Here is a 13595-nt window from a genome sequence, read left to right as displayed (position 1 = left end):
CTTTTCATTCTTCCAAGTTCTAGCCTTCATGTAGACGTTTTTGAAACTATTTACTGTCCGCAGGAAATGAAATACTGGAGGTCTACATCACGCAGGCTACCAAACTCTTGTCGGTATATTTTACCACATCACACGGACATTAACTAAGGCATTTTAGGCCCCGTCTAAACTACGCCGGAGAAATTTGAAAACGCAGCTTTACTTCTAAAGTTAGGCCTACCGTACAGACTAATCCGTCAAGAAAACAGAGTTTTTGGAAGGAAACGCTCTTCAAACCGGAGGAATTTTAAAACGTCGGCTTTTCGTTTTCGTGTGGACGGGAAACATTTTGAAAACAGAGCTTTTCGAAAACGATGACGTCACGATAATCATGTGATATCCCTGACCGAGGTTTCCTCAAACATAAATCCAAAATGACCGCTGATTGTTGCGTTTTCAAATTTCTCCGGCGCAATGTGGACGGAATATCTTTAATGCGTTTTCACAGGGGGAACACCGTTTTCAAATTTCTCCTGCGTAGTGTGGACGACTCCGGGGGCCTTATTAGTAAATCCGTATCCGCAAAATTTGTTCAAATGAGACTTGAAAATCTGCACGTTAGTAGCCTACGTAGGAAGCGTTGCCGTTTGCATCAGAATTGTCCGCAGGCACACGAGGCGCTATTTTATATGGGTAGGCGGACAACGCACACCATTACCAGGTACCCTCTTATAACTGACTTCATTCGCTATACACCTAATCTTTTGAAAACTTCTTTCCCTATAAATGTATAAACTTCACTGTTAGCTGCACATTAAACCATAGTTTAGGGGTATACTTTAGTGACAGTTTAAGTCTACATTTCAAACCCAGTTCCGTCAAAGTTCTAACTTCCTTCGTATTTATTGACCGGCTTTATTGATGCAACACGTTTCAAAAGTATATTAGGCAGAGATATTATCTAGGTTTGTATTTTTCAATAAGGAACAAAAAAGATTCTTCCCAAAGTTTAGCGTGTAGCAATTTGAACTCAACCTGACGGTAATTTCTTGCCTAAGGCGATTACATTCCCCCTCTTTGACATACATGTAGAGGTGATGTGATTTCATGTTATCCTACAAAAGTGAAAACCAGAACTTGTCAAACGAACTAATTTGAAATATTGAAGTTTGAAAGTCGAAAGCTGCCGAGCGTAAACTGTTAAAGAGCCGTGTTAGAGTATTGCGCTGCAACATTGCAAAATTCTTCGCAAAAGAACATCCAGTTTGACCGTAATATGCACCCTATTGCAAGTTAAATGGTTCATATGTTGTCTATATGAGTGGGAGTTTTACTGTGGTTTCTCCTAACAGCGTAGGAAAACCAACTGCCCACAGACTTATGCATAAACAATAGCCTCCACTTGGTGCGAAAATATGCTCGGATATTTGTTCGCGGACATTATCTGTTTCGAGAAGCGAACAGTCTTCCGATAGCGAAGCTCAAGAAAAACTGAGCTTCGACGAACAGATAAAGTTCAGGGACAAAATTCCGAAAATATTTTCAAGCCAAATGGAAGCTATTGTGTTTACCATCCTTCAAATATTTTTCGCAACACGAGAATTGGGGAATATCATTCGGATATTCCCCAGTTTTAGCTGGCGCATATTCAGTCGCATGACGAGTTTAGACCAGTCGCGTGCGAGCGAAAATATTTGATGGATTTACGATTATAATAAAGGTCCGAAAATAAAACCGTCCGAAATTTTAAGCATCCGAAATATCTATAGTACAGTATAAAACTTTGAAGTAGCTCGAAAGCTCTTAGTTTCCTTTATGCCGGGCTTCATGAAGTGGACTATAGTTGAAACATTGCTTGAAATACGAAACGGCTTGACATGATGTGTTATTTTTCTTGTCGGTGTATTCGTAAAACCTCGAGGCTGAAGTAAAACTATCATTTTCACAGATGCTGTTTCAGTCAAATTCGTGTTTTGTAGGTATAAATTTACTTAATAAGCTATGTTTCAGCAAAGTGTCAAAAATTGTTGTCCGAAATTTGTCCTAAATGAGATCAAAAGTGTTCAAAAATTAAATGTCCGAATTTTTTTGCAAGTAATGCACTCTAAATTTGTACATACCTCTTGGGGGAAAAATGAAATCAAGCCACGCTTACAACACAAGGTTCGAGTTCAAATGGCTCTATGGGTTTTCTTTCAAAATTCCTTCTCACTTTTAAAGCATGGGAATCCCCTCAGTATCACACAGTAACAGAACACCAGGTTAAACAACTTTAAACATTCAGTTAAGCCCAGACAAGCACATTCATAAGTCCATTTTTTTCCACAATGATAGCTCCTTTGGGTTGCCTAGCTATGGCGGACAAAGTCAGAATTCATTTTTAATGAACTCCAGTACAAGAGGAAACACAACTTTCCTGGACGCTGTTAAATTTTCCTGATCATAGACAAAACACTTTTGATAAGATTCACTGAACTGTCTCAATTTAAGCTCTCCCGATTTACTCAAATGTTCCGCAAGTTTTCTCTTTGCATCTTCGTGTGGACCACAAACAGCAATCTGCCTTCTAGGAGGGTCATCCAGACTTTCCACAAAGTATAGAAACATGATCACCAGCACATCTAGTGATGTTGAGTGGCAGTATTCTAATAAATTCTGTTGTACTTGTGTTCTTGAGAAGAACTCGCTCAGTGATAATCCACTGATGGAGCTGATACCAACATTAAGATTATTGATGTATGTAGGTAAAGCTTTGTAGTCTTTCCGAAGAAGATCCAATGTGGAGAGCCCAGAGACATCAAACTTTGCTGTTTGGTGAAAGAATGAAAAATGATTTTAAAAAATCATGTAATAAAAAAGACTTTTAAACAGCAAGTTGAAATGTTACATTATTTTTGAAAATGCGAATGTAAGTGCACACAAGAAATGGCAAATGAAGCATTAGGCGAGTGTGTCACTGATGTTACCACATTTTAATGTCTTCTTTAATCTATTACTGAACAGACACACAACAACATGGAATCTATCTGTTTTCCAAAATAAAGTAACAAAAAAAAATGTAAATGACGTCATTTATGTCCGTTCTCCAATAGATCATAGGAAAGAAAGAATCATAATGCGAGAATAATATGACTTAAAAATAATGATAAATAATTATTCAATACATAATAAGCTCATGCTAAGGTTACACGCAGGTGATGACCATCAGCACTTCAAAAAAGAGTCCTAAGTTCAAAATTAAAAGTGGCACACAAGGTTAACCAACCTGTGCTTACAGATCTGTATAGTTCATCTAGAGCCACGGGATATTTATCCTGCAATTGTTGAACAACTTCTTTGTCTTTGTCTGTGGATCGTGCTGCTCTAGGATCCAAATTAATTGTGTCTAGAAGTATTGTTCCTAATAGGAGGCCAGTTATTTGGCTGTCCAACACATCCATTGTCAGCAATTTCTCAGCCACAAGTGTGCAGCAGGATCCCACAAGTTCAATTTTCTTGCTGACTTTTAAGTCAGCTGGCCATTGATCTTTATGATGGTCTGAAAAAAAGAAGTAAAAATTAAAAGTGCTTCAAAGACTTACTAAAAGACTTTAAAGGCTTACTACTATAACTAAATGACACAACTTTTTAATTTCAAAGACGTGACTAGTAAAGGTTTTGATGAAGGGCAGCCTTTTATCCAGATAGGTGTCCAGGCTTCCTGTGAACAGCCACTTTTTAAAGAAAATTGTCTTCATTTTCCATATGTTGCCTCATAAATTGTTCATCTGAGCAGGCCCTACAGCACACTTTGGACGTCCACTTTTCAAATCCTGGCTAAAAGCCTGATGAAGGGGATAATGAAAGTCCAAAGTTTTTCAACTTTTTCCTACTAGTATCAATGTATCATTAACATAGAGAAGTATTAAATAAAAAACGACAATAAGTAAAAAGGAATAATAATAATAATCCAACACATTTAATATACAAAATAATATACAGAAGATAACTCGTTAAAAAGAATGTCAAAAATTTAAAAATAAAAGTAACAAAATATTAAAAGTTCCAATCCTAAAATCTCGCTAGTTCCCTACCAATTCCAAAGTAGCTAAAGTGTATAAATTACTGTACAAAGTTACCAGTTGCAAATATGGCAATTACAATCAATGGTCAGCGACATAGTTATTTTTTGAAGTTGACTTTTGAAGGATGAAAGAGTTTCGGATTGTCTAATGGCATCAGGACGATTGTTTCATAACTTGATGACAATGTACGAAAAAGAATGATGTAGATATGTAGACTTAAAATTAGGTAATAGCAGAGCTCCTTCGGCCCAAAGGGCCGCCAAGCGGAGCCCCATACCCGTGTAGGAAAGAAAAGGAAACCCATGAATTGATTTTCTCATGGTTATCATGGCTAGCAGTACTGCTTGTGGGCATGCATGCATGAGTTGACAATGACGACAGAGTTGCCGAAGATTTTTATTTATTTACTGTATTTATTACAGATTCACTCCACTAAATTACAAACAGACTTAACAGCAACAATTAATTTTAATGTGACTTATTCTCATAAATTACATTAAAATTAATCGCTACTGTAAAGAAAAGTTGTGGAGGAGACAACCAAAAGTGCTGCGGCACCGTACCAGGGCTGCACCCTCTAATTAAAGTATAACTAAAACATATACAAGTACATAAAAATAGATGTTTTAGTTATCCTTAATAAAGCTTAAAACATTCTTTTTAAAAGTTACAATACTATTTGATTCTCTAATATGATTAGTTAAACCATTCCATTCATTCAATACGGTTAAAAAAATTAAGGCTATTAGTTCTCCTAAAATTTGGAACAAGGTCCCATGTGTCGTGTGTGTTATAACCTGTGTTTCTGTCCTTACAAAATACAAGCTTATTTGAAATGTCTATTTAACAAATTGACGTCAGTTTTTTATGCGTCTGTCTTCTTATTGATGATAAATTGCATCATAACATTGTCAAAGTGGCTGTGGAACCACAAGCCGCAGGCAAGTGGTTCCACAGTAAACTTTGACAATGTTATGACAAAATTTATCATCAATAAGAGGACAGACGCATAAAAAACTGACATCAATTTGTTTTTTACAACAAGACCCCCAAACTGGTTAAATACCAGGAATAAATGGGGGCAAAAGACCTAATATGTTTTTAAATGTAATATGTATATTATGTAATACGTAATATGTAATATGTAATATGTAAACCAAAAAAAAAAATTTGCAGAGCATGAGAAGACCTGGTACGAGTTTAGCGTTACAGTGTTACGCAGGACTTGTAGGTAGCGTAACACTTGTCAATGTAAAATCTTCTGTAGAGTAACACGATATTTTCTAACGGGAAAGTAGAGCGTGAAAAGACCTGGTACGAGTTAAGCGTCACAGTGTTACGCAGGACTTGTAGGTAGCGTAACACTTGTCAATGTAAAATCTTCAGTAGAGTAACACAATATTTTCTAACGGGAAAGTAGAGCGTGAAAAGACCTGGTACGAGTTTAGCGTTACAGTGTTACGCAGGACTTGTAGGTAGCGTAACACTTGTCAATGTAAAATCTTCAGTAGAGTAACACAATATTTTCTAACGGGAAAGTACTAATGGCTTGAGCTTGACAATAGTAGCATAAACATCACAATGAACAAGTTGAGATTTCATTGTTTTGTACTGGACATTTGATTGGCTGGGTTTGAAAATGTTGGAATCTACTGTTTCATTTCTGCCATCTCATTGGTTTTCATTGTCTGGGTGGCCCCGGTTTCAGTAAACGTGCTGTAATACTTATCTTTCTTTAGTTCTAATAACACAACATTCTACTCACTTCTTGGTTATAGCTGTTCATTAGAGCTAAAAAAAGTACAAATATGCACATGAATTGTACACCTACCTAAGACTTCAGTGACAGCAACATCCATGTGCTTTTGTCTTTGAGCTAAAATGTTGTGATCAACTAAAACAAGTTGCAGTCTTTTTGTTTCCAACAAGTTTTGCAAGTCAACATCTTCTACAAATGTAATATAACTGCAATCAAGATGAAATCTCTTGAATAGGAACACTGCTTCAGTGCGCAGACAGAAGTCTTCCCTGGGTAAGTTGAACACTGGAATAACAGCTGTTGGTCTTCCAGGAACACTGAGGAGTTTCTTCAAAAGAATAAACAAGGTGTTGATTACTCATGAAGCACATCGGACAAAACTGTTCATGCATCCAGTCAATTTGCACAGTACCCTGCCAGCCCTTTAAAACCTCTTCTTCACCTGGCAATACAAAGAGACTTGACTACCAGTTTTTGGTTGCATGGGTTTACCTTGTCCAACTCTAATACATGTTTACCGACATGAGATCTACAGTTTCTCTTCTTACATTCATCATGGTCTCTGCACACCTGTGATGCTCTACAGTACTTGTTTTAGTTACAAGATATCTAGTACATTTCTTGTGGCTCTCACCTTGTAAATGGAGAATGCGTACACAAGAGATGACACCATTGAATCAAGATCACAAGCTTCATTGCCAAGCACAACATGAACCTCAGAAAACTGAGACAGCTTCTCCACACAGTCCTAATATAAATTTCAAATTAATAAAACATAGAAATAAGTCTGAGTGATACACCAACCATGTTCTCTTACAGTAAGTAAGCTTATTATATGGCTAGCTCTGTGAGCGGGCAAGATGAATCAAATCCTGCGCAAGTTTACGGACCTCGACTCCGTCTCGGTCCATAAACACGCAAAAAAGAACCTGGCCAATATCCAGCCATCTTGACTGAACAAGCTTGGTCAATAACCCATATTTATTGATGTACACTATAACAAGTAGGAATTGTAGCACTAGGGTTGGTAACGTTACCTGACAAATAGGGGCGTCTGACATATAGGGGCGCTATATCAAAATACCAAAAGTTTATCATTACCTCTGCATGGTTAATGTGTCACACTACCAATAAATGGTTTGTGTTAAAATGACAGCTTTTGACTTCTAATCAGTAGCGACTATTAGAGGAAGGAAAAGACTAATAATAAATCGGTTCGCTGAGCTGAGGTTCGAAGAATGGAGGTGTCAAGAAATCTACATTCACTAGATCCATAAATTTTCTACGTTTCAGTATGAATAATGCGGAGCATTTTTCAGGATTTCGTAATTCTTAAGAGATCTATAAATGGCTGAAGTCTACTACATGTATTGCGACTCAAGTTCAGTAAACTTAAATTTGAATGGGACGATCTGTTTGTGAAATTGTTACAGAATTGATCCAAACAACTTAAGCCACGCGCGGATCTGGGCTATTAGGTTTTGGTGAATTCATCAATGCTTCATGTTTTCAAAATTGATTAATTTATCGCGTAGTCTCTTTCGCAGCCGTTATTGCAAAGGAATCTGCATCGTATCTATGACGGGAAAAATACAATACTGATCGTTTTCAATGTCACGCAACAAAAAAAAAATACAACACCATACAGTACTAGTGGATAAAGTCAAGAAATAGATAAAGAAGATCATTATTTTTCTTAGTGTTAGGTCTTTGCGTTCTCCCAGACTTAAGACATTCGTAGAAATGTTTCGCACGAAATTACGGAGCTAACAGTTTGGAAACGCCGTGTTGGATTACTTTCGTGGTCAACCAATATGGCGGCCGGAAATATTACGCAGCTTATTTTCGCTATCTATGCTATTGATTATCTGTATTGAAAAAACGAGCATTTACGACTAAGCACTTTTCCTAATGCTCTAACTTCTAAAAAGGCTAAATAACTTGAGTTAGATACATATTTTTCGCCAAACGCGATCGCAACTCCGTGTCACGTTCCACTTGCATCAAAAATACGCTGGTTGAAGTGTAAACAGATTTAAATTAACCGTCTCTTATGCCTGGCTCTCAAGTTTTGTTTTATGTACACGTACAGTAAACACCCGCATATAAGAACACACAATTTCAGAGGTCAGACTGATTGTGTTCTTATTTATCGGATGCTTAGTGAAAAATCAGCGTCAGGATGTTCTTAAATGTTCTTAAATTTTTTTAAATTCAGTGCTGTACAGCATAAAAAATGTTGCTAGAAATTTTAATCATGTTTTTGGACAATTACATAAATCTTATGTTTTTCTCTATTAATACAGTAGTTTATAGTATTGTAAAGGCAAAAAATGTAATTCATGATATTAGATATTCTGAAGAGAACAAAGGTGCCCAAAACTTAGCTAATACCATTGGTCAGCAGGTGTGTTTATGGTAATTTGTGTAATTTTGACACCCTTCCCATTTTATAAGAACATTATTTTTTTTTCCAGGCTGATATTGTTCTTATAAAAGTGGTGCTTTATTTGCCAAATTTCAGCCTGATGTTCTTAATCCATGTGTTCTTATATGCGGGTGTTTACTGTATTTAGAGAGGTAAGATTGGAGATATTAATAATTCCCATTTACGGCAAACAGCATCTATTAATGTTTTGGCATTTCTCTTGCATACCTCACGCACCTGACATATAGGGGCACATGACATATAGGGGCATCTGACATATAGAGGCATCTGACAAATACGGGCATCTGACATATAGGGGCATCTGACAAATAGGGGCATCTGACATATAGGGGCATCTTAAAATTAGGGGCATCTGACAAATAGGGTCGTCTGACATATAGGGGCGTCTGACAAATAGGGGCAGATGACATATAGGGGCATCTGACATATCGGGGCGTCTGACATATAGGGGCAGATAACATATAGGGGCACATGACATATAGGGGCATTTGACAAATAGGGGCTTCTGACATATAGGGGCACATGACATATAAGGGCATCTGACATCTAGGGACATCTGACAAATAGGGGCGTCCGACATATAAGGGCGTCTCACAAATAGGGGGGTCTTACAAATAGGTGCATCTGACATATAGGGGCACATGACATATAGGGGCATTTGACAAATAGGGGCTTCTGACATATAGGGGCACATGACATATAAGGGCATCTGACATATAGGGGCATCTGACAAATAGGGGCGTCCAACATAAAGGGCGTCTGACAAATAGGGGCTTCTTACAAATAGGTGCATCTGACATATAGGGGCACATGACATATAAGGGCATCTGACATATAGGGGCATCTGACAAATAGGGGCGTCTGACATATAGGGGCGTCTGACATATAGGGGCGTCTGACAAATAGGGACGTCTGACATATAGGGGCATCTGACATATAGGGACGCATGACATATAAGGGCATCTGACAATTAGGGGCATCTGACAAATAGGGGCGTCTGACAAATAGGGGCTTCTTACAAATAGTTGCATGTGACATATAGAGACATACGGATAGGCATCAGCATGGCGTCTCCATACAAATCTCTATAAATTTCGGTAAAACATTTCTCCACGTATCGCGCATAATAAAAAATTGCTTTGACCAGAATTTTGGCGAGAGTCTTTGCATATTTACCTTCTTTCATTTTCCAGATTCTGGACTGTATCTATTGAACGGTTTTGATTTTTATTTTCATCTATTTTGAATGGCGTGACACTGAAAACCAGCAATTTGTCAGATGCCCCTATTTGTAAGACGCCCCTATTTGTCAGATGCCCCTATATGTCAGATACCCCTATTTGTCAGATGCCCCTATTTGTCAGACGCCCCTATATGTCAGACGCCCCTATTTGTCAGACGCCCCTATTTGTCAGATGCACCTATTTGTCAGATGCCCCTATATGTCGGACACCCCTATTTGTCAGATGCCCCTATTTGTCAGATGTCCCTATTTGTCAGACGCCCTTATATGTCAGATGCCCCTTTTTGTCAGATGCCCCTATATGTCAGACGCCCCTATTTGTCAGATGCCCCTATTTGTCAGATGCCCCTATATATCAGATGCCCCTATTTGTCAGACCCCCCTATATGTCAGACGCCCCTATATGTCAGCTGCCCCTATATGTCAGACGCCCCTATTTGTCAGATGCCCCTATATGTCAGATGCACCTATTTGTCATATGCCCTTATATGTCGGAGTATACAAGAGAAATGCCAAAACATTAATATATGCTGTTTGCCGTAAACGGGAATTATTAACGCCTCGAATCTTACCTCTCTAAATACGTGTACGTAGACAAAACTTGAGAGCCAGGCATAAGAGACGGTAAATTTATATCTGTTTACAATTCAAACAGAGTATTTTGATGGCAGTGGAGCGTGACATGGAGCTACGATTGCGTTTGTAGAAAAATATATAACTATCTCAAGTTTTTTAGCCTTTTTAGAAGTTGGAGCATTAGGAAATGTGCTTAAATCCAAATGCTCGTTTGCTCAATACAGATAATCGATCGCCTAGATAGCCAAAGTAAGTTCCAGATGTTTAAAATATTTCCGGCCGTCATATTTAGTTGACCACGAAGGTAATCCAACACGGCGTTTCCGTACTGTGGGCTCCATAAAGTTCTGTGAAAAATTTATACGAATGTCTTAAGTTTAGGAAAACGCAAAGACCTAACCGTACGAAAAATAATGATCTTCTTTACCTATTTCTTGACTTTATCCACTAGTACTATATGGTGTTGTATTTATTTTCTTATTGCGTGACATTGAAAACGATGTATTGTATTTTTCCCGTGATAGATACGATGTAGATTCCTTCACAACAACGGCTGCGAAAGAGACTACGCGATAGATTGATCAGTTTTGAAAACATGAAGCATTCATGAATTTGCCAAAACGCGTGGCTTAAGTTGTTTGTAACAATTCTGTGACAATTTCAGGAACAGATCGCCCCATTCAAATTAAAGTTTACTGAACTTGAGTCGCAATACATGGAGGAGGAGACTTCGGCCATTTATGACTCTCTTAAGAATTATGAAATCCTGAAAAATATTCCGAATTTAGAAAGTTTAGGACTTAACAAATACTGACAAAGAAAGCATTCGTTGCAGTGGATCTAGATGGATCTTTCTTCAGTGGATCTAATTGGATCTTTCTCGACACCTCCATTCTTCGAACCTCAACTCAGCGAACCAATTCATTATTAGTCTTTTCCTTCCCGTAGAAGTCAAAAGCTGTCGTTTTAACACTTTTTTATAGGTCCAAAGCTGTCATTTTAAACCTTTTATTACTAGTGTGACACATTAACCATGCAGAGGTAATGATAAACTTTTGGTATTTTGATATAGCGCCCCTATATGTCAGACGCCCCTATATGTCAGACGCCCCTATTTGTCAGGTAACGTTACCAACCCCGTTCAATTGTAGCCCAAAAACAGCTAATGTCTACCGCTCTTGGAGCAAAGATTCAGCTGGGGCCGATCTTATAAATATAATTTGACACTTGATTCAACCTTCCTCGACCAAACTATTAAATAGCCTTGTGTGCCTAAGTCTTAGCCTTGAAAACTGAGGGGGTTTGCAAAACATGTGTTTGACGGCTACCTTCTTCGAGTTATTCAACAACTCAAGTCTACATCTGGTACTGGAATACGTTAATCAGCAATCAGCGCATATTATATCTCAGTTTCTCACGATTACGACAACTACTACCGAAGAACATAATGACTCCTCCCGGCTTCAAATGAAAAAAGGATTCAATGGAACATTACCTTACTGTGCTTCAGAAATGCCTCCATTTTGTCCTTATCGATTGGCGGGAAATCAATTGGAATCCAGGCCCTCTCCAGACCCTTGATAGCAAAACCGCTGACGTGTACCGGGGGCTTCTGAAAACTTCTGCAGAACTTTTCAGACCAACTTTCAGACCTTCAAAACATTGAGTTTTGCGCGGCTGCAGTTCTGTAACTTCCATCAACGCTGAATTGTGTCGCATCAGTGTATACAGGTTTGTTTCCATCAATCCCAGAGGTGAGTAAATTTCACTGTCCATGTGCTTGAATTCTGAGGGTAGGGGGTTACTACCCGAAAGTCTTGTGCGGATGTCCTGTCCAGCGCACTTTTTTGTTAAGTTTAAAATACCCTTACCCTTCTTTAGGCCGAAATACCCAAAAATCGAGGACTCCAAAATCGATACTCTGTTTCGGACCAAAACGGCTCAACTTTTGACGCTGCACATGACTCACCTCAGAACATTATGTGTAGTATATAGGCGGAGGGTTGGGGTGGGGGATCGGAGAGGGAGGTTCCTTCAATCACCCCTTGAAAATTGTAAGCTTCGTATTTCAAAAGCGTGTTTCTGTTTTGAACGTAGGACTGGTTTAAGACACTGCATTGAGCTATATAGCATTTAAATGGTTCTTGGGGGTCTTGGGGAGTAAACCCAGTGAATTAAAAATAATTATTCACCTTTTGCAACAGGAGCAACAGTTTGGCCGCGTGACCTTCGATCAAAGCTAAATGAATTTCGGAACTGGACTTGCTGGAACAATTTTCAGACCAATGCCATGTAACGTTGAGATTTAATGGCGATTTGAATATTGCAAAAAAATTGGAAGCTTTTGTTTGCAGTGTAATTGGAAGGAAGGAAGCTTTGCCCTCTGATCCAGAAACCATTATCATCTTATTTGCAAAAAGAAGCTGCTGACTTGTAAAGAGGGTTAAAATATTAGGAAGAATGGAAAATTCTAGGCTCTTAAAATGAAAGGCAATGATTTTATTGCAGTTTGAAAACTTGCAAAATCACTGGAATTGTATGGAAGACTACTACAGTGCCTGCAGGCCAAAACACCTTCTTTCCTTAAAAATCCTTATAATTTCCAGCATAATGTTAACCTGAAAATTTGCATAGAAGCTTATTCTGATAACGGTATGCACTACCAGTGACTAAATTAGTGTGTTCTTGTTCAATGAATGGCTTACATTTCATCAACATGGTGTTACATACTAGAGAATAGCAGATTTGCATGTTGACATCATTTGACTACAACTACCAGAATTCCTTTAGTTTTTTCTTTATTATTTAAATTTTGAATTCCCAGTGGGGTTTAAATAACAATTGCCCCAATTAGCATAACAAACAGAAAGAGTGAAGGATTCTGGTAGTCGTAGTCAAATGACACCATCATGGAAATTGCCCATTTTAGAGGAAACAATACTAAATTTCCTGTTAATTAGTTTATACCTACCCATAATTACAAACTAGTGAGACAATCTCAGATAGTGCAGAGCGCAATTGATAGCTCTGGTACAATAGTCCCATAAGTACTCACCCCTACTCGGTTCACTTCCGGTTTGTGTCTACCTTGGTAGTCTGCTACGGCTTTTCCCCTTTGCAGTGTGTATGTTTCAAGGTTGTATTTTCATTCAAGGTCCAAACATTACGCACAAATTAATTACTACTGGTGCTTTAAGTTGATTTTCGTTCATTTTAAATTCAACAATACGCTGAAGCAGCAAACGTGACAATTTAGCTCTTCACGCCAACTTTGTAACTTGATACTTTTGTTTTCCTCGCAAAGCCATGTAATATGAAACCCCTGTTTTCTCCAAAACATACGGAAGATGTCCTTGTTTTTTGGAGATAAATGAAAGAAAGTTAAATATCTGATGTAGTGATCAAGAAACGGAACAGAGACGATGTTTTACTAAAAATGCAAATTTTTACCGATGAACAAGAACTAATTTAATTATCAGATAGTCACGAAATACCACTTTCTTTTTCTGTTGCCACCTTTGTTGT

The 13595-nt window shown here is 38.1% G+C and overlaps 1 protein-coding gene across 1 annotated transcript; it reads right to left on the bottom strand.

The window, feature by feature from the left end:
- Positions 1 to 857: 857 nt before the first annotated feature.
- Positions 858 to 11644, bottom strand: LOC110054162 (exopolyphosphatase PRUNE1-like). The gene is made up of 5 exons (XM_020760497.2): positions 11566 to 11644; positions 6437 to 6550; positions 5875 to 6130; positions 3245 to 3517; positions 858 to 2786 (listed from the first exon to the last, which is right to left on the bottom strand). The coding sequence occupies exons 1-5, from the start codon at positions 11590 to 11592 to the stop codon at positions 2347 to 2349; spliced, it is 1110 nt and encodes a 369-aa protein (XP_020616156.2). The 5' UTR covers positions 11593 to 11644; the 3' UTR covers positions 858 to 2346.
- Between the last annotated feature and the right edge of the window lie 1951 nt (positions 11645 to 13595).

Source organism: Orbicella faveolata, unplaced genomic scaffold (genome assembly GCF_042242905.1).
Source record: "Orbicella faveolata isolate gen_17 unplaced genomic scaffold, um_ofav_v1 contig_1, whole genome shotgun sequence".
In the NCBI taxonomy this organism is placed as follows: domain Eukaryota; kingdom Metazoa; phylum Cnidaria; class Anthozoa; order Scleractinia; family Merulinidae; genus Orbicella; species Orbicella faveolata.
Note: the sequence above shows the minus strand (reverse complement) of the source record. Positions and strands in the feature narration are given on the sequence as shown.